Here is a 21,057-nt window from a genome sequence, read left to right on the forward strand (position 1 = left end):
TATCAGTAAATATTCCCCATCATGGCAAAAAATTGGGGTTATATATAAGGTCAACAGATTAGTTTCATCCCTGAGTTGTTTTCTTGTCACGATAGACACAATATAACTGTTTTATATATACTGTTAGGAATTAAGGCCGTAGATCGAAGTGAAATGAGACTCCGTGGGAGTTTGCCTATAACTAATCATAAAGAAGGACTGAGTGGAGTAAGGCAGTATTTCTCAAACTATACTGCAAGAAACCCTGAAATACTTTGAGAATTTGTGTTTTTTTTTAAAGAACTTTATGAAGTTTGTTAATAAACATTGAGATAGTAATTTTAGAGCATTTCACTGCAATTTTTACTGTCAAAAATTTTGTTTAAACACTGTGGAAAAGTTCGAGAACCAGTGGAGTACTTGTATGGTTAAAAAAAAAATTAAAAGCACAAGATAGGGAGACTTAAAGCCTTAGGTTCTAGTTCGTATTAAAAGTACAGGATAGGGAAACTTAAAACCTTAGGTTCTAGTTCATATCTCTCAGTTCTTTTAGTACTTGAGAATTTAGCCAAGTGACTTGAATTCTCTCTCTTTATTCACAAAAAAACCTTCCCTAGATTTAGGCACCATATGTAAAGAAGAACTTCCTAATGATTATAGCTTTCCAAATGTGCTATATTATAGCCCTGAGTACCATCTTGGGAATGGGACTTGGTGGTAGCTTTGTGGCATAGATAATATGATGAATAGATGAAGTCTTAGGTAGATAGATGAGTTCAAATCCCTTCCTTCTTCCCTCACCCAATGGAGGTCTTTAAGTAACAACTGGATGACCTTTGTTGAACATGTAGAAAGAATTTTTAAAAATTTATTATTTTTATTTTTCAAGTTTCCCTCCCACTGTTCCCCTGTAGAAAGGATTCTTGTATTAGGTGGCTTCTGAGATTCCTTTCAACTTTGAGATTCTCTGATTCTTGTCCATCACTGTTCATTCAGGCCCTTATAATAATAGGAAACTCATACACAATTGGAGACCCTTAATGAGGAGTAATCTACTTCAACGGCCCCCTTTCCTAGAAGAGATTTTTGTTAATACTTCACAGGCTACTAGAGATTCTGCTACTATAAACTTTAAGGATAGGAGACGGGGCAGGGAAGGTAAGCATGGCTAAATTTTTCCTTTATAATTGGAAAATAAGTATTGTTTGGAAAAAGGCACATTGGCTTTCATAGGCAATGCCATTCTTATTCCTATCTCTAGGCATCTAATAAAGCCCTTTGCCTTAAATAGGAATCTCCTCTTTTCTCTTATTGATTTGATTTCTGAATCCTTTTTCCCTGAAGCCTTCCTTTACTCTTCCCTACTTCCCCATCCTCTCTCTCAGGTGATACCCTTTCAGCTCAATTCATCAGGAATATTTTAAGCACCTACTATGTACAAGGCCCTGGTAGGTACTAGTGATATATAGCCAGAGATGAGAAAGTCCTTGTCCTCAGGGAGTTTATATTCTACTAGGAGATAGAACATACAAATAGATAAGTAAATATAAGACAATTTGAGGAGGGACAGGAGCATTAAAGCAAGAAAATACTTCCTTCTAAAGTCCACATAGTTTAACACTTAATGATATACTGTTTTAACTACATGGTAGGCTCCTGGAGGCCAAGGACCATGTATACTCCTTCTGTATTTCTGATAGCAACAAGTCCAGTGCCTGGCACACAGTAGGCATGATAAGCAGCAAAAGCTTGTTGAATTGAATAGCAAGTGCTCAATAAATATTTATGACTGATTGTTAAGCAGGACATTTGGTTATAAAAATAGCTTATTCTATATAGTGCCTATTGTAATTCCACCCTTCCTTCATTATTCAGGAACTGCTTTCTATCATAGAAAGAGAAGCAGTATTATATAATGGATTGAGAGTCAGTCTCAGAATCAGGAATATCTAGGTTCAAAACTGCCTCCAATAGGTACTGGCTCACTGATCTTGGACACTGCTCTAGGCAGTTCTTTATGATAAGAGGTTCTTAACCTGGGGCCCGTGAATTTGTTTTTAAATATTCTGATAATTATATTTCAATATAATTGGTTTCCTTTATAATTCTATGCATTTTATTTTATACACTTAAAATATTATTTGGAGATGGAGTTAATAAGCCTCACTTGAAGGTCCGTGGTGCCTTAAAGGGTAAGCACCCCCCAGACTATAAATTGCTGAGAAAGTGTCCATCTGCATTGATAGAGAGGAAATTTCCTCTTCTGTGAGTTCCCTATACTAATGAACTCCTAGGTCTAGGCCCTATTTTGATGCTGTTTGTCACAAAATATGAACTATGGAAGACTTCTGACCACTCTGTGAGATGATACTTCACAAGCCCCGAGAGGCAGATTGAATTTTAGCATTAACAGAGGGCGAAATAGTGGCTCTTTGTTTTTTAAAAGCCTATAATCACTTTGCTTCCCTGGAAGCTTGGGTTGGTGAACTGGACTGCAGGTGAAATGTTTTCTTGGGAGTGGTATTGAATGTTTCCGTGAAGATGATAACTTATTTTTAAGTTCTAAACTTTTGACTTGAAAGATGTTAGGCAACTTGCCCAGGATCACACATCTAGTAAGTGTCTGAGACAGAATTTGAACTCAGATCTTCTTGACTCCTGTCTATATTTTGCCATCTAGTTGCCTCTTAGTCCTATTTTGGTATTCAAGGTTAGAATATAATAATTTGAGACTCAGATTAGGTAACTAAACAAAGGATCTGTGATTTTGTTAGGGTGAGGAATTCCCCCCCAACTCTTGCCTGAAACAACTTGGAAAATGGGTCAATAGTCTTAATTTGGGTGGTTGGTCAGGGACTAGGAAAGAGCTTAATTTGATTTTGCAAGTGCCTAAATAGTTGCAGAAAAGTGTTCAGCCTCATCTCTCTCTCCTACCTTAGGAATCCCATAGCCTATAGCCCTAGGGTGTATATGTGGGTCACTGCTTCCAGATCAACTTCATTCTACTTGCTTTGACCATCAAACTCAATTTGAGCAGGCGATTTGGAATGGAAATTTTTTTTCTCCACTCATATGTATAGGCTGTGTATTTGTTCTCTCTGGAGCTGGAGGAGGAAAATCAGAATTTTTGGACTTTTTTTTAATGGTGCTGATTACAATAAGACTTGCCTATTCTCCGACTATTCAGGAATTACTTCCAATCACATAGTTTGGGGTGTGTGTTGCAATGTATGTATACTTCAAGGAAGGTTTTTTTTTATTATGCCCTGACCATATTAACTGAGTTTTTTTGCTATATGCTTCCTTGCATTTTTTCAGGACTCACTAAAGCCTGTAAAATTTTCAGTAATATCCGAAATGGTAAGATTTATGTGAATGATGTGATGATGACCTTACGTGCCTTAAAGATTTCCATGAGTGATGGAGAACTGCGTCAGGCATTGAAATGTGTTTATATTGATGGTAAGTTCTGTGTACTTTTGTTACTTATTATTAGGAGTCAAGGCAGTTAAAGGACTTCTAAGTGTGAATCTAAGTTTCAGAGTGATCCCTGTCACTTATTTAAGAAATATAACAGGGGCAGCTAGGTGGTACAGTGAATAGAGAGCATCAGCTCTGGAGTCAGGAGGACTTGAGTTCAAATTTGGCCTCAGACACTTAACACAAAACTAGCCATGTGACCTTGGGCAAGTGACCTATCTTCCCCACTCCAAAAAAAAAAAGAAATAAAACAGCTGAGTCTTTAAAACATAATGTTATGAAAATCGCATTCTTTCCTATGAAGATAAAAATTATTTTTTCCGTAGACATTATTAGTGCTAACTAGTGCTAATTCCATGGACAACTATGGTGTCTCAGAGGAACAGAGGCTAGTGTTAAGATTATATATTTAGACATAGAGGTTATCTAACAACAATAATAATAATAACAGCTAACATTTATATAATGCTTTAGGGTTTGCAAAGAACCTTACAAATATTATCACATTTTATCCTCACAACCACCCAGGGAGATGTATGTTAATTGACTGCGTTGGAAAAGGGTAATAAACAAGCTGGTACAAGTACTCAGAACCATCTTTGTCAGCTTATCTCAGTCTTATTTATTACCTTTTCCCAAAGCAGTCAGTTGACAAGCATTTATTAAGCACCTGCTGTGTACCAGACACTGTGCTAAGCAATGGTGATCCAAAGAAAATCAGAAATGAGTCCTGCTTTCAGGGAGCTCATAGTCTAATGGGGGAGACACCATGCGAACACTTATGTACAAATTATATATGTATGCACACACATACACATACGTATATTTATATGTGTATATGCGTGTGGTTTTAATTATGGGTTCTTAGCTGTGTGTGTCATTGAGTTTGGTTTTATAGCCCAAAGGAACTTCATAGACCCGGCCCCTTGTCTTCGGGAAGCCTATAGTGTAGAGAGATACACTAATGTAGAAACACAAGATTTGTTACATTGAGTAACACAACAGATAACTGAATAAAAACATTAGAATGAGGCATGAGTGAATAATAAATTGTAAAAGAAAAGTGTATTTTTGAGCTGGACACATTATTGTTTCTCTTACATTCACTCTATCTAAATTTATTACCAAATCCAGATCTTGGTGACAGTTATTTGCCAGCTTTCTAGTAAGTTAATAATAGCTTTAGAGGACATTGACTTCAATATCAAAGGGTTCAGTATCTGTCTTACAAGTTGCCTTTCCACTCGAGCTCTATCATTCATTATGTCTGTCATTTTCTCTTAAATCCTCCAACCCCCAATGCCTCAATTTCCTCTGTCATGAATAATGTGTACATTTTAAATCAGATATCCCTGGGCATCTCAAAATCAACATGGCTAAAATAGAAATCATTACTTTTCCCGTTACCCCTTCCTCCTTTCCAAATTTCCCTATTTTTTTTTTGTCAAGGGGTACCACCATCCTTTTACCACCATCCAGCTTTGCAACCTTTTGTGTTGTCTTTGACTTCTCATTCTTTTTGACCCCATGTATCCACTCAGTTGCCAAATCTTGTATCTACCTCGATAATATCTTTCTCATCTTTCCCTTTTTCTCTTTGGTCAACTCCCTTTAGCCTAACCTGTTTCAGTAATTCACTAATTAGTCTCTCTGCCTCAAATCTCCCTTTGCTCTATTCCCCCCCTCTCCCCAGCTGCTAAAGTGATTTTCCTTAGTGTAGGTCTGATCATGCTACTCTCCCCTAAACTCTAGGGATTCCCTATTGCTTTTAGAATCTAATAAAGACACTTCTGTTAGACATTTAAAGTCCATCACAATCTGGTCTGGCCATTTGTTGCCCTGATCGTGGTCGACTTTTTCAACTTTTATGCACCGTACAATCTAGTCAGACTGACTTTCTTACTATTGCTCATATGTGGCACTGTAATTTCTTTCTTTTAAAAAAATATTTATTTACTTTTATTTTACAGTATTCAGTTCCACAATTCCTTGAGTTCCAAATTTCCTCTCCCTCCCTCTCTTCCTTCCTCCCCCGCCATGGCAGCATGTAATCCATTATAGCTTCTACAAATACCTTCACACTACACACTAGTCAAGTTGTAAAGAAGAATTATAACCAATGGAATGAACAAGGAGAAAGAAGGAACAAAACAAAACAAAAAAGAGAGAGCACAAGTAGTTTGCTTCAATCTGCATTCAGACTCTGTAGTTCTTTCTCTGAATGTGGATATCCCTTTCCTTCATGAGTCCCTTGGAGTTGTCTTATAACCTTGCATTGCTGAGAGGATCCCAGTGTATAAAATTAGTCATCACAGATTTGATGGTGGCACTGTAATTTCTGAATCTATTCATTTACATTGGCTTTTGATCCTTTTAGCTGGAAGCTCTCCCTCACCTCCTTAGACTTTCTTAGACCCCCTAGCTTCCTTCAAAGCTCAGCTCAAGCACTCTTTTCTACATGAAGTCTTTCCTATACCCCCTAGTGACTAGTGCCTTTTCATCACCCCACCCTCTGCCCAAGTGACCTTGTATTTCTTTTGCATATGGGTTGTCTTACCTGCTAGAACATAAGATGTTTGAGGGCAGGAACTGTTTCATTTGTCTTTTCATCCTCAGCATCTAGCACCACACATAGGTCTACAACAAGCTTGTTGACTGATTTTCTAAGTCTTTCTTTTTTTTGCTACATTGTAAACAGTAGATAGAACATGCACTTTTTGATACAGTGCGATGGTGTAATTTTTAAATTATCAGTTGTCTCCTTGAATTTTTTAATTGCCTTAGATCATATGCAAATCAATTGACTTGGTGATTTTGCTGACAGCTCTGTTCTCTTTGCTTCTAAACCATTCTTTGCAGTAAATGGCATGCTGGATTTTTCAAACTTCATGGACATTTTGAATGACAGGGGTTCCTTCTCTCAAGACCCAGGTAAACAAGAACCTTTCTTCAAAATCATAACAAAAAGAGAATTGGTGCTTAGTGTGACTGATTTTTGGCTAGACTTAAGAATTTTGATTTCTTCCGTGTCTCCTAACTACTTATTCAGATAATCTGTATTGAATAAAATTTAAAATGTGGGCTGCTTCTCTTTCCAATCGACCTAGTGCTCTGCTGACAGATTAATTTTACTTAATTTTTTTTGTTTCTCCAAAGGCATTTATTAAGCACCTAATGTGTCCTAGGCACTGTGTTAAGCACTAGGAATGCAAATACAGAAAGACAATCCCTGCCCTCATGGAGCTTACTTTCTAGTGAAGAAAGAAAACACACACAAGGAAGTTGAAAAGGAAATTTGGAGGAAGGAGAAGGTATCTTGTACAGTGGCATGATGGGGAAAGTCTGAATGGAGTGCAACCTAGAGAGGAATGAAGATATGACTGGCCTTAAACCTTCCTTAAATGGAGGTTCTGAGAGGAGCTATCCAGTCAGAGGGAAAAGCCACAGGGACAGAGAGTACTTCCAATATGTAAATTCTAGAGCTAAAGTAAGCCTCCAAGATGAGGAGGTTTCTGGGATATAGTAGACAAAATCCATCATGCTGCCTAGAAAGGAATGAGATCCTCAGAGAATGCTGGCTGGCTTTCTCCCCTCAATTCAAACATTATTTTAATAATGTAGCCCAAGCTATACTTGAAGAACCAACCTTGGCTCCCTATTGCTGAGTACATCAAATCCAAACTCCCATGCCTAGATTTCAAAGCCTTAACCTCCATCAGTATGGTCTCACTTTATATATAATTCTAGTCCAGCAAACATTAGGTACCTAATATGTGCACGTCACTGTACATCTTTGGTTATAGTCAGCCTGCCTGGTTTCCTACATACTAATTTCCCAGAGCTCCAAGTGTTCTGTCTATCCTGACTTCTATTTATGTGCTTGGGTTTCTCATTTGCTGTTCCACACTTTACCTTTGTGACTTGTGTGTATCCAGAGGTCTCTGAGTTACTTAGCTGGTTATTGACCTAAGCCAACACTCCTGACCATGGTGCACACTCCCTGTGTGTACTGGTACCAGCTTCATTGCTATCTCTATGTTTTTCTGCTTTCTATAGTATTCTAGTCACACCTTAAACAAGAGAGAGCGTAGGTCTTTAGTGCCTTGGGACATTGCCTGGATCTCCCTTTGTTGAAGGTTACCCTGGTTAGTGTGTTCTTTGACACAGCTTTTATCATTTTGAAGCAGCCTGCTGAGATGATATCTTAATTTTTTTTAAATAAATCTTTGAAACATAGGTCATCCAGTCTCTCAGTATCTTTAAGAATATGACCTTCACATAAAATTAGGAAAATTCATTTTTGACTTGGAAGAAATTGAATTCTTTGGGTGCCAGAACTGTTAAGGCAGCTGCCATTACCAATTAGACACCACCCATAGATCACTGAGAGAGGCAGCCATTTCTGGGCTTCACTAACTTCCATGAAATATTCCTTGAATTTCTCCTACATATTTTTGCTGATCACTGTACTGATCACATAACTAATTTTACTAGAAAAAAATGATCATTTTTAGGATCTAACCTCATCTGTGTTGGGCAAATAGTAGGTACTTAATAAATGTTTAGACCTGGCCCTTGCCACCGCATTACAATAATTTTCTTCCTTTTAGATTAACTCATTTTCAGATTCCATATAGGGGCTGTCCTCTTTCCCCCAAGCTTTTACCTTCATGTCTGTGCTCTCTCAGAAGATGACCTAACCTCCTACCTTATTAAAAATATTAAGTTTTTACATCATAAATTCCTATTCCATTTCATCTTCCACCCCTTTGCCTTTGCACATTAGTCCTCCTTCATGGCTGAAATACATCTCTTCCTTGTCCCCTAATCCTCTAATCACTCTCATTTGCCTTGCTCTCAAATCCTCTAAACTTATTTGAATCCCAGCCTTTTCAAATATTATGCTTTGGGAATCAGCTGCCTTACTGTTACCACAGATTTCACAACTAACTGCAGACAATATCAAAGTTGGAAAGGATTTGAATAAAAGATTTTAAAAAGTCTAGTTGGATATAGCATTAGAATTTGGTCTATTTAATCTATCTATTTGGTCTATCTAACAGCTATTTGCAGATGAATTTTTATAAAAACCCCTATGTGGAATTTTTTAATTATTGAAAGTTTCTTGACACAAAACCAGCTATTTCACCAAGAGAAGGTATTGATTCTCAGAGGGTGATAACCTGCCTTTCCTTGATTCATGATTTCTCAGCATTTCAGGAAGCATATCAGATTTTCAGTAAGATAAAAGGAGGCCGAGTTGAGGTTGAAGATGTACTTCCTCTTCTGAATATCTTGGGAGTCTCTGTAAGTTTTGGTACTTACCAGGAAGTGATGAATTACTTGTCTCATGATGGTGAGTGTTTTTATAATTAAATATTGATTATTTAATCTATATATTATCCTTTGCTTTTGTAACAAGTAGGCCTTTAGAAACTCTGAGAACTCTGACTGTGGAGCCTCTTGCTACTTTTTCCAGGTTTGGTGTGGTTATATGCATATAGTGACCCAAATCCCCATCCACTTACCATGGTGCTCAATAGCAAAAGCATTTAATTAAGACATTAAAAAACCCAAAGGAAATAATGAGAGAGAATCCATACTCTTGTCCTCATGCCCAAATGGATACAATCACCTATACCTTCCTACATGGGAAATAATATAGAAAATGCATTAGGGGATGGAAAAAAAAATCCTTCCATGGCTGGGCAGAGAGGGTAAAAATGACCAATTGTTTTATGGTATTCTCTTACCATAATGTTAATAGTTAGTATAAAGATAAGCTTAACTCTCAGCAAAGGCCAGAAACCAAAAAAGCTGCTTGACTTGGCTCTAGGATGATTAGTGGGCCTTCTGAGTTCTGAAACACCATAGTAGTACCATTTTCCATACTTCTTATTTTCCTCTTCTCCTAACGTAACCCTTAGCTTTCCTTTTCTTTTCATTCCTATAGATTTGGCAGCCCTACTCTTCTTACTTCCATATCTAAGGTTGACTTTTTTCTTCTAGCAGCTCAAGAGTACCTTAGAACTCCCCTTTCCATGCAGTACTCCCCCTTCCCCTAACACACATACTTATGTTTTGGTGTTTTTGATACCTAATATGCCCAAATGCAAACCTTGCATATAGGTGCAAGGCCCCGCTTGAGAACAGTGCCCTTCAACCTTGTCACTCTGGGTGTCCGAAGCTATGTTGGAGAACCCCCATTAAGGGGACCCTGCCCCTATTTATTGCCTTCTCTTTTTCTTCCTGATCTTGGTTTTTGTACTTGAAAGGAGAAACAACAAATTGTTCATTTTGCTATTTGTAAGCAACTTTTGCAAAACGATTCAACTGGTTAAAGGAAGTATGAAATTTTTTGTTAATTTTCTGAATTATTTCTGTGTTTCATTTTTTCTACCTTATCATTTATCTCTTTCCCATGAGATCACTGGTTATTAAAATTACTTGTGTCTTGATATGGGGCATCTACATGTAATACCTTTGTGGCTCAGGAGAGTGTGGTATGGAGGAAATTGCTGCCTAGAAATGGATTTGAAGCAATAGCCAGGGCTGGTCTGCAGGTGCTGTGGATTAATATGATGGCAGCTGGGGCATAAGGGGCAGGTTACAGAAAAGGCAGAAACTGGTACCTGTGGATTTGTCTGTTATAGCCACTTACAAGCACATCAGAATTGATGTTCAGTCAATAATTCACAATCCTGAATGTCTTCTAAGGTGCCTATGAACCCTCCATGTGCCTTCCTGTTCCTCTTAAATGGATAAAGAAAATAATTTTTCTTTCTGAACATAAGTTTAATCATTATCTGAACCTTTTCTTTTTTATTATAGATAATAAAACGGTGGATTTTAGAGATTTTCTATTTTCTTTGGAGGATTTGCAACAACAGTATGAGGATGTTGGTAAGGGAAATTGTGTTTGACATAGAAATTGATTTCCAGTGTGAATACAACGTTAATGGCACATTTTAGTGATTTTTTGTGAAAAAATTTCTTTCTAAACCCTTTTTCCTCTAAAACATTGATTGAAAAAATATGAACTGAAAATATAAATATAATCTAATGAATACTGAATACATTTGAATGGTTACTTTACATTTTTGCCATCGCTTTAAAAAAGCCAGAATAAATGAATTCATATTCAGCTCATGAGATACTCTGATATTTAAATCCTTTTTGGGGGTTATATTTGTTCTTAGCCAATTTTTAGCAAGCCATTCCCTATCTGTTGTTTGTTTTTTTCTGCTTTTTTGCCTTATAATTGAATAAATCACAGAATTATAATATTTGAAAGGGTTAGTCATCTAATCTAACCTATATGAAAAGAATCCCTACTATAACATGCCTGAAAAGTAGTGACTCAGCTTCTGCTTAAAGGCCTTCAAAGAAGGTTATCCCTCTGCCATCTCTAGGCAGCCTATCCCACTTTTGGACATCTCTAATTATTAGACAGTTTTCCCTGACATCAAGCCTAGACTAGCTTAGCAACTTCTACCATTGCTTATGGCTCCAAACAGAATGTGTCTCATCTCTCCATTCCACGATTGCCCTTCAAATACTTGAAAGAGTGATCATGTTTCCTCCCCACCTCAAGTTTTCTCTTCAGGCTAACCATTCCCATTGGTTCAGCCAGTCTTCATATGGAATTAAGGTGTGTTGTCCCTGTATTGTCTTCCCTTGGACACTCTCAGCTTATCAATGTCTTTTTTAAACCATGGTACACCAGCACTGAACACAATAGTCCATCCATGATGTCTGTTGAGCCAAGATTATAGTATGCTTAGTAGCTAACAGCTAAATGGTGTAGTGGATAGAGTTCTGGAACTGGAGTCAGGAAGACTCATATTTATGAGTTTGAATCTGGTCTCAGACATCTATTAGCTGTGTGACCTTGGGAAGTCACTTAGCCCTGTTTGCCTCAGTTTCCTCATCTATAAAATGAGCTAAAGAAAGAAATGGCAAACTACTCTGTCTTTTGCAAAAGCCCCAGATGAGATTTAGTACTTACCAGGTATTGTGCATGACTGAAAAATGACTGGACTCAATGTGAATTTAATAAGCCTGTTCTTCTTTCTTTTTCATTGAAGTCTTATTCTTATATTTAATCATGGTGATCATGGTGTGGAAGTGACCGTAAATTCTTGAATTCTTGTAAATGGGGTTTATTCTTTGACGGGGCCTACCACTTGGGAAGCTTTGAGTATAGGCCTAGTAGAGGACCCCCTATTTATTTCCTGAGGGTCAGCTTAGATAAATTTGGGAGTGACTCATCAGTAGATTGGACACAAACAAAGAATTTTTTATTTTTGTTACAACTCTTGAAGACAAGTCAGTCAGTAGTAGAAGGGTTATGATCTGCCTCTTAATGATGCAATTATAGTTTATATAAATTATATACTGTATTTTATATGTTATATAAATTGTCACATATATTCTACATATGTGAATAACATAATATGTATAATATATTAATTACAGATCCTTGAAACATTGAAGTATTCAAAGTATGCTCTAAAGCCTACAGTATACTGAGTTAAGGTTTGATTTTTCTAGGCCATGGAAGCATAAAACTAGTTATGGAAGAAAATGAGGAGAGTGGGCTCTCTTAGAGGAAGGAAGCATACCATTTTCATTTTCCCCAAGGATGTTAAGTAGAATTGGGTTCATTAAGTCATTCTAGATTTAGGAAAGAATCTTCCCATTGTTACTTCAGTATACCTGAAATAACTCTCAATATGTGACCCCAGGTTGTATTAGTTATTTTTACTTGAGGATAACAATATCTAGCATTTATTTAGTGCTTTAAGTTTTACCAAATGCTTTCATATTATCTCATTTGGTCCTCAAAACAATCCTGTGAGGTAGATACTATTATTATCCCCATTTTTTGGTTCAGTCATTTTTCAGCCCCACTCTTTTTGACCCCATTTGGATTTTGGTATTTTTTTTTTTTGGCAAAGATACTGGAATGGTTTGCCATTTCCTTCGCCATCTTATTTTACAGATGAGGAACTGAGGGAAACAGAGATAAGTGACTTGCTGGGGTCACACAGCTAGCAAGTGTCTCGAGGATGGATTTGAACTCAGGTCCTCCTGACTCCAGGGCCAGAGCTATATCTACTGTGCCACCTAGCTGCTATAGTTGAGGAAATTGAAGTCAAGAGATATTCTATGACTTGCCCAGGAGCAGGCAGTTAATTATATAATATATATTTAATATAATTATTAATAATATATAATAATAATATATTTAATAATATAATTATATAATACCCTGTCTACTGCTCTACCTATCTGGCATCCAGTGGATAGAGAGCTGGTCTTAGAGTCAGGAACACCTGGATTTTAGTTCTGCCTCTGGCATGTGATTAGTGTGACACCCTGGCCAAGTCACTTCTCAGTGCCCCAGGAAACACTCTAAGATAATGAGTAAGTCAGGGATGCATTGTTCATCCGTATCTTTTGAAGGTATTTCTATACCCAAGAAATCACAGGTCTAGATCTCTTACCCACAAAAAGTTTTGAGTATATCTCCTGACTTTGTTGTATATCTTTCACATAGTCTTCCTAATTTTACTTTCTAGGATTCTTTGGAACATCATGTAAAACTGGGCCTTTTAACTCTACATCCTTTCTTTAATAGGCACTTCATTTGGTTATTAAAATAAAAATTTTTTCTTACAAATTATTTATATAACTGTCATTCTGAAGCCCAGCTTAAAAAAGCTTAATAATTACTTGAGAGAAACTTGATTAATATTCGGTAAGTTTTTTTCTCTTTTGTGTATATATAGCATATATGTTGTTGTTCAGATTTCTGTCGTTTTTGACTCTTTGACCCCATTTTGGGGTTTTCTTGGCAGAGATACTGCAGTGGTTTGCCATTTCCTTCTCCAGCTCATTTTACTGATGAAGAAACTGAGGCAAACAGGGTTAAGTGACTTGCCCAGGGTCACACAATAAGTGTCTGAGACCAGATTTTAACTTGGAGATGAGTCTTCCTAACTCCAAGCCCAACACTGTATATACACTGAGCCAACTAGGTGCCCAAACTCTTTGAGGACAAGACAATTTTTTGTTTTGTGTTTGTTGCCAATCCTGCCCTATTGAATTGGATTGAAGGTAAAGCTTTATTGAAGGTGGACAAAATAAGATTTTTACTTTGTGTTCTGATCTATACTCAAATATTTGTACTTCTCCAAGTCAAAAATCCTTTCTGCTTGTCCATCTATCATTTCATTTCTTTTTTATGGATTATAGTATCTAAGCTTCCAGGCTACTTCCCCCACTCTAGGCATGTTTATTCCCTATGTCCCTTTTTAAATGCCTTGTCTCATCCAGGGTGAGCTGAACCACCATTATTGAGGTTTTCTGCAACTAGTCTTATCTTCCCTAGAGTCCTTTTGTCTTTTCCTTGAGGGTAGAAACTTTTGTTTTTTTCTTTATACCTTTAATGCCTAGCACAAAGTAGGCACTTAATAAATGCTATGTCATTAGCAGCACAACCAGGGGGCACAGTGGATAGAGAGTGCTGAGCTTGGAGTCCAACCCCCTAATTTTACAGATGAGGAAACCGAAGTCCAGAGAAATTAGGTAACTTGCTAAAAGCCGCAAAGGTACTGTGAGTCAGAGGTGGGATTTGAATTAATGTCCTTTGACTCCAGAGTCCGTTCCACTGTACCATGCTGCTTCTTGTTATTGAATTAATTAGGGAATCAAGAGATTATTTAAACTTAGTATTAGATAGCCACATTGATTTTCATTATAGCTTTAAAAAAATTGAAGACAATGGTGTAAAGTGACTTGCCCAGGGTCACACAGCTAGTAAGTGTTTGAGGCTGGATTTGAACTCAGGTCCTTCTGACTCCAGGACTTCTGACTATCCACTGCCACCTAGCTGCCCCTTGTTATAGCTCTTAATACTTGTAATTATCCAAATGGGGCTAGCCTTTGTGTGGCAATAATTTAAATAGATTAAATCATTAAATTAAATTAAATAGATAAGTTCTCATTTACAAATTCAGTTGGCTTACTCTTTGGGTCTTTAGGTCCTGTTAGAAATTTCTCCAGCATGCTAGCTGTCTTTCTGATGTTTAAGAACCAAGAATATCATCTGGTTGGAGTGGGAAAAAATGCAAAAATTAACGTCATAGAACCTGAGTTCAGATTCTTGCTCTGCTACTTAGCACCCGTGTGACCCTGGGCAAATCATTTAACATGTCTGAGTTTCATTTTTTTCATCTGGAAAATGAGTGCATTTTAGACTAGATGAGGGTTTTGCAGTCCTTTTTGGCTCCTAGATATATCTGTGATTTGCTATTTGAATAATATTTCTATTGATTTAATTCGTTTATTTTAAGGGCAGGATAATGAAATGATGAACTATTTCTTATGTATCTCTAGTAATTAGGGATTGGCCATCCCAGGAGGAGAGTGATCGGAGATTCTCAAAGATCCATGGTAGTAGGTTGTTTCAGCAATTAAGGAAGAAGAGCAGCCTATTCCCTAGATCATCTGAATTTTCCTCCACACGGTTAAATAAAAAGAACTTAGGTGAAAGAGCATCTGAGGAGAGCTTGGACCTCTTATCCTCACAGCAAAGCCTCAAAAGTAACTTGAGTTTGAAAAAGACTTTTGAAAGGGTTGATATCAGTGTTCTTGAATCTCTTCGGACAAGCTCAAAAACAAGCATTAGCTTCAAAAAACTCGTAGGTCAGTCAGAGACTTATAAGCTGGAGATTCCACCCCACAAAGTCATCCCAAGCTTCAGAAGATCTTTCCATGAAGCTGATATTTCTGTCGCCTCAGAGTCCCAACAAAAGATCCTGAAGATGGATGAAAGCCATGAATTAGAGCCTGTAAAGATTAGTCCCAGAAAATCTGTGGAAGAAATTGACAAATATGAAATATGTGTCACTGGGACCCAACCACGTAGCAGTAGTATTTCTCTCAAGAAATATCCGGATATAGAAGAGATTCCTAGTGTGAAGAAAAGTTCAAGTTTCCTAAAATACTCAGAAGAGCCTAAGATGAAATATGGCCAACCACCAAATGTAAAAAGTAGTCAGATCCTCAGAAAACCATCAAGTGAAGTTCATGTTCCAGAGAGCCCAGTGGCCTCTTTGGACTTGGTTGAGCTTCAACCTGAAAAAGCAAAAGAAAAGTTCAGAGAAAAACCATCACCAAAAGTAACTGAAGGTAACATTTTTTTTTTTTTACTATATAATCTTTGTTTCATAGAAACCAGTCATTGTTAGGCAACCACACATTTGGAAGGAGTGCCTTTGTACCCACTTACCCCAACCCATCCTTGCCATAGCTACAAGGTGATTAATGAGAATTATAGTTATAAAAACCATCCAAACAGTGCCTGCATTACACTCTCTAGAAAAGAGAGGATACCCTTCCGTTGGAAAACTTTTTATTTTTGTATTTTAACAAAAGGCAAGTATATTGGGGTCTCTGAAATTTTTGTTTGAAGTCCGAGAACTTAATGCATGTAATTGTCACTCTACTTTAGTTCTTGTGACGTCTTAAGAAGATACAGAGACCTAGCTACTAGGAAGGAAGGCACAGAGCAGCTAGACTTTAGGGAGGAAGGCAAAGAGACCTAGATCCTATGGGAAGAGGACACAGACCTAGAGAAGCCACAAAGACTTAGCAGTAAGATAAAGTTCAATAGGCATAAATGTAAAGTCTTACACTTAGGTACAAGAAACCTTCATAATTTCATGATTGGAGGAGGCAGGGTTGGAAGCAATTCTTTTTGTTAATTCTTATTTTATTTTTTCTTGATTATATGTAAACAAAAATATTTAACATTAAAAAAAAATTGAGTTCCATACTCTCTCCCTCCCATCTCCCTTCCTTGAGAAGCAAGCAATTTGATATAGATTATACATCTGCAGTCATGCAAAACATTTCTGTTAGCCATGTTGCAAAAGGAAAAAAAAAAAACAAAAAAAACCCCAAATAGAAAAAGAGACCAAAAAACAAAAATAAAATTTAAAAAAAGTATGTTTCAATCTTCATTTAGACTCCATCAGTTCTGTCTCTGGAAGTGGATAGCATTTTTCATCATGGGTCCTTTGGAATTGTCTTGGTTTATTGTATTGCTCAGAATAGTTAAGTCATTTACAGTTGATCATCATACAGAACTGCTGTTACTGTGTACAATGTTCTCCTGGTTCTGTTTATTTCACTTTGCATCAGTTCATGTAAGTGTTTTAGAAACTCACTTTTTTCACCTGTAAAATGAGGAGGATGGACTAGGTGATCCCTAAGGTTCCTTTCCAACTTTAAATCCATTGATCCTCAAGGGATAAAGTTTTCAACAGTGGAATTTCAGGCATTAGGATCATGGGATCATAGATTGAGAGCATGAAATGGACCTCAGAGGTAATCTGATCTGAATTAATCTAATCCAACCCCCTCAATTTAGATAAGAGGAAACAGAAGTCTCCAGAGGTTAAGTGATTGGTCCAAGCTCATGTAGTTGATAATTTGGTAAAGAACTAATTGGTCAAGAACCCAGGTCCTCAGATTCCAAATCTAATCCTCCTTCCACTGCATCAGATTTCCTACCCAGGATGTATTTTTTAAACATGCTGAGGACTTCCTGGTTGCACGTGAAGCCAAACCATATAAACAGTTACTTAAGACTAGTTCTTGGGATAGAAGATATAGAAATATTTCTTCTGGTATTGGTAGGTTGTTAGGTAATACCATAGAAGTTGTCTGGGGACAGCTATACCTATTGACTTAATCTTAGTAAACCAATTGAAGTAAGTTAATAGGTCTAATCAATTCCAAATTTCTATGATAATCGGGTACCTAGATAAAGATTACACTCAGCCTTTAGGATTACTGAGAATGCAAACTCCTAAGAAGTAGGAGAGATTCGTCTTAATTCCTCTTTACCCAAATTACCTTCTGACTATTCTTATTAATCTTCACCCTAACAAATAGACCCAAATATTTCTATCAAGACATCTTTCTGGTTAACAGCCTCTCTATAGTCTCTCTCGCTCTGTCTCTGTCTCTGTCTCTCTCTGTCTCTCACTCTCTCTGTCTCTTTCCCTCTTCCTCTCCCTCTCCCCTGAACAAGGTGGACTGGGAGCAGGAGTGTGCTAATAAATGTTTAATAACTGGCTTTCAAAAAAAAGTGGGCATAATACACTAAGTTTAGGATGCAATATTAACATTTTCTCCCTCACTTTCTTAAGTCTGTACAAATCAACAAAACAATACATCAGGCTTTGATTTGCAACATTTGCCTGTTTCTGAGGTCTAAATGCTCATATTGAAAACTAAACAATCAGCTTTTGAGAGCTTGTTTGAACTGGCTCCAGCACACTTGTGGCTTGAGAGGAGTCAGGGTTTGGGTGGAAGAGCTTTATATAATTTTGGTCTGAGACTTGGAATTCAAATTTGTGCTGCTATCCAGTATAAAGAAGTCTTTTACATTTTAAGCTATTATATCTCTTCATTCTGCACCCTAGGCCTCACCTTTGCTTTGGGTCCCCAAAAATTGTATCTAGGTTCAAGGCACACTTTGATCAGCATTTTTGAAAACAACAGGAACAAAAGCCCTTATCTGAAGCTTTTTTTTAAGGGAAAAAAAGAAATAGCAACAACCAAAGAACAAAAAACCAGACCACACCAGAAGGTCATACTAACGTTAAAACCATGGTATTTAATTAAACCAAAGAATAAAGAGAATACTTAGGAAAATTTATACCCCAACACACATCAGGATATCTTCTCCTATAGATTTCCATGGTATCAGTGGGAGGAGGAACATTGATAGGAAATATAAATTGCCCAATTCATCTCTCTAGGACTATGTCCTAATTAGAACTCTGGGGCACAGTGGATAGTGGGCTGGGCCTGGAGTCAGGAAGACCCGAGTTCACATTTGACCTCAGACACTTAATAGCTGGGTGATCCTGGGCAAGTCATTTAACCTCTGTTTGCCTCAGTTTCCTCATCTGTAAAATGGGATCACAATAGCACTTACCTCCCAGGGTTCTTGTGAGGATCAACTAAGATAGTAATTATAAAGCATTTAGCACAGTGCCTGGCACATAGTAAGTGTCATATAAATATTCTTTGCATCTACCTCAGTAACAACTTCAGCTGGCCATCTGGTATTTGGATTGAAATGAGTAAATTTCTTTTAACTCCCATCATGTTCCTAGGAGCTAATTTAAGACTCTGTAGATTATGTTGGAGCCTCAAGTAACATGACAGGAGGGGTTGGGATAGACCTGCTGGCTTTTATCCTTCATTCTTGCAACTGCACCTAATTCACTGTTCTCTACATTTTTATTTGATGCAGAAAGCAATCAACATTTTTTTAGAACTGAATGGTCTAGGTTCCTTGGGAAAAAAATAAGTAGTCAAAGAGGTTATTTTCCTGGGTTGCATTTCAAAATTCAAAGACACTCTTGCATTGAAACATAATTATTACAAGAGAAAAAAACAGATATAGAGGGAGAAATAATCCTTCTCTGAGGCACACTCTCTCCAGGTGTTGTAATAAGATTGTAACACATTTCAAACGTCAGGTAAAATTGTAGTAAGGCACTAAGAATGATATATATTCACTTTACATTCTTACACACTTTGCAGACATACAAGATTCCCTTGAATTTTTCAACAAACTCACAGAGGAAAAAATTGCTATTAATGAACTCCAGCCCATCTTGAAGATTATTGGAATGGACTTATCTGATGATGAATTAGAGAAGGTGCTGCAAATGACTCCTGCAGATGGTGAGACTCAGTAGCATACTTTATGAAATCACCTGTTTCCATGGGATCCATTTAAGTGTTAACATTTCTTGAGCTACAGTAGATCTGCAGGCACTAACCAGGGCTCTGAAATAGTCAGTAATTAAAGGGAAAGAAGAAGACAAGGTAAAGCTAAATGAGGTATAAAAAGAATTCTGGGCTTGGAATCAGAAGACTTGAGTTTGAATCGTGGCTTTGCTCCTTGCTACTGGTGTGACTTTGTGGAGGACAGTGGGTCTCAGCTCCCTCATCTACAAAATGATAAGGTTGGATTAAAAATGGAAATCATATTAAAAAAAAAAGTATTTTCCTGGAAAGTCTGCCTGGGAGAGAGATGTCATTGGTGTCACAAATGTGAGACAGAATGGATGCTAAGATAGTAGCATTCACAGGAGCTCTGGTGACTGGATTAAACAATGGTAGGGGTTAAAAATTGGGTTGGTCACAGAAACTTCTCCTTGACTGCCTAAGGAAAGAGTTCTTAACCTGAGGTCTGTGAACTTGTTTTCTTAAAAAAAGTTTTGATTATTGTACATTATGGTCATGCAAAGGCATGAAAATGGGAGATGGAGTATTGTACAAGGCTCAGCAAAAGGCTGGTTTGGTTGCGTCAGAGAATTCATGAAGGCAAGTGTTTGGGGCATAATAAACTTGAAAAGGTAAGTTGGAGCAATGTTATGAAATGTTTCAAACAAAGGAGTTGGCATATGATACTAGAGGCAATAGTGAACTTCTGAAATTTGTTGATCAGGGGAATGACATTGTCCTGTACCTCTAGGGTATATCATTCTGGTATCTGAGGTTTGATTCAGGTAGACCAATTAGGAAGCTATTGCAATATTTCCTGAAGAAAGGTAATGTGAATCTGTACTAGGGCAGTTGCTATGTGAATGGAGAGAAGAGGATAGATTTGAGAAATATATGAAAGTAGTATTGATAAGACCTTGCAATTAGCACATATAGGGGAAGAAGTAGACTAAGGAGTTAAGGATGATTCCAAGGTTGTGAATCATTGTCATTAGAATGGTAGAGGTAGGGGGTGGCTAGGTGGCACAGTGAATAGAACACCAGCCAGGAGTCAGGAGGACCTGAGTGTCCTGAAATCTGTCCTCAGACACTTAACACTTACTATCCGAGTGACCTTGGGCAAGTCACTTAACCCCAAATTGCCCTGCATTTCCCCCTCCAAAAAGAAAAAAACAGAATGGTAGAGGTACCTTAAAGAGAAGAGAAGCTCAGAAGAGGAGTAATTTGGGGAGGAGAGATCAGTTTTATTTTGGACATCTTGACTTTGAAATGTCTATGGCACAGCTGGTTCAGAATGTCCAATATTGTAGATACAGAACTGCAGCTCAGGAAAGAGACTAAGACTGGATATATAGATTTGACAGTCATCTGCGGAGATAAAAAGTGAACCCATGGCAATAGTTGGGATTCTAAGAGACATATGTGTCTCTGTATCTAAGAGATATATAGAGAAGAGAGAGCAAAGAGAACTTGAGGTGGGGAGTGTGGTATACACGTTTAGTGAGATAGGATATGGATGATGATCTAATAAAGAATACAGAAAAGAAGTGGCTAGGTAGGTAGGGAGAGAAGCAAGAGAGCAGTGTCACAAAACTCCAGATGGAGGGAGTGTCCAGGTGGAGACAATGGTCAGCAGCATCAAATGCTTGAGAGTGGTTCAGAAGGATGAGGACTGAAAAAAGGTCATCAGTTTTAGTCATCAGTTGCTAAGCATTTTTATTAAATCCTTACAACATGCCAAAGATCATTGTTAACTTTGGAGAGAGCAGTTTCAGT

The 21,057-nt window shown here is 37.4% G+C and overlaps 1 protein-coding gene across 1 annotated transcript in view; it reads left to right on the plus strand.

Moving 5' to 3' along the window:
• The first annotated feature begins 1,019 nt into the window (after positions 1-1,019).
• LOC138152762 (EF-hand calcium-binding domain-containing protein 13-like) overlaps positions 1,020-21,057 on the plus strand; it is a 70,336-nt gene continuing 50,298 nt past the window's right edge. The window contains exons 1-7 of the mRNA XM_069076849.1: positions 1,020-1,137; positions 3,298-3,441; positions 6,319-6,390; positions 8,672-8,815; positions 10,291-10,362; positions 14,863-15,657; positions 19,093-19,236. Of these exons, the coding sequence (XP_068932950.1) occupies positions 1,020-1,137; positions 3,298-3,441; positions 6,319-6,390; positions 8,672-8,815; positions 10,291-10,362; positions 14,863-15,657; positions 19,093-19,236 (1,489 nt within the window). The remainder of the gene's footprint in view (positions 1,138-3,297; positions 3,442-6,318; positions 6,391-8,671; positions 8,816-10,290; positions 10,363-14,862; positions 15,658-19,092; positions 19,237-21,057) is intronic.

The sequence above is a fragment of the Petaurus breviceps genome, unplaced genomic scaffold (assembly GCF_028583685.1).
Source record: "Petaurus breviceps papuanus isolate PSGF00001 unplaced genomic scaffold, PetGlider_PUasm1.0 90925, whole genome shotgun sequence".
Taxonomy (NCBI): Eukaryota; Metazoa; Chordata; class Mammalia; order Diprotodontia; family Petauridae; genus Petaurus; species Petaurus breviceps.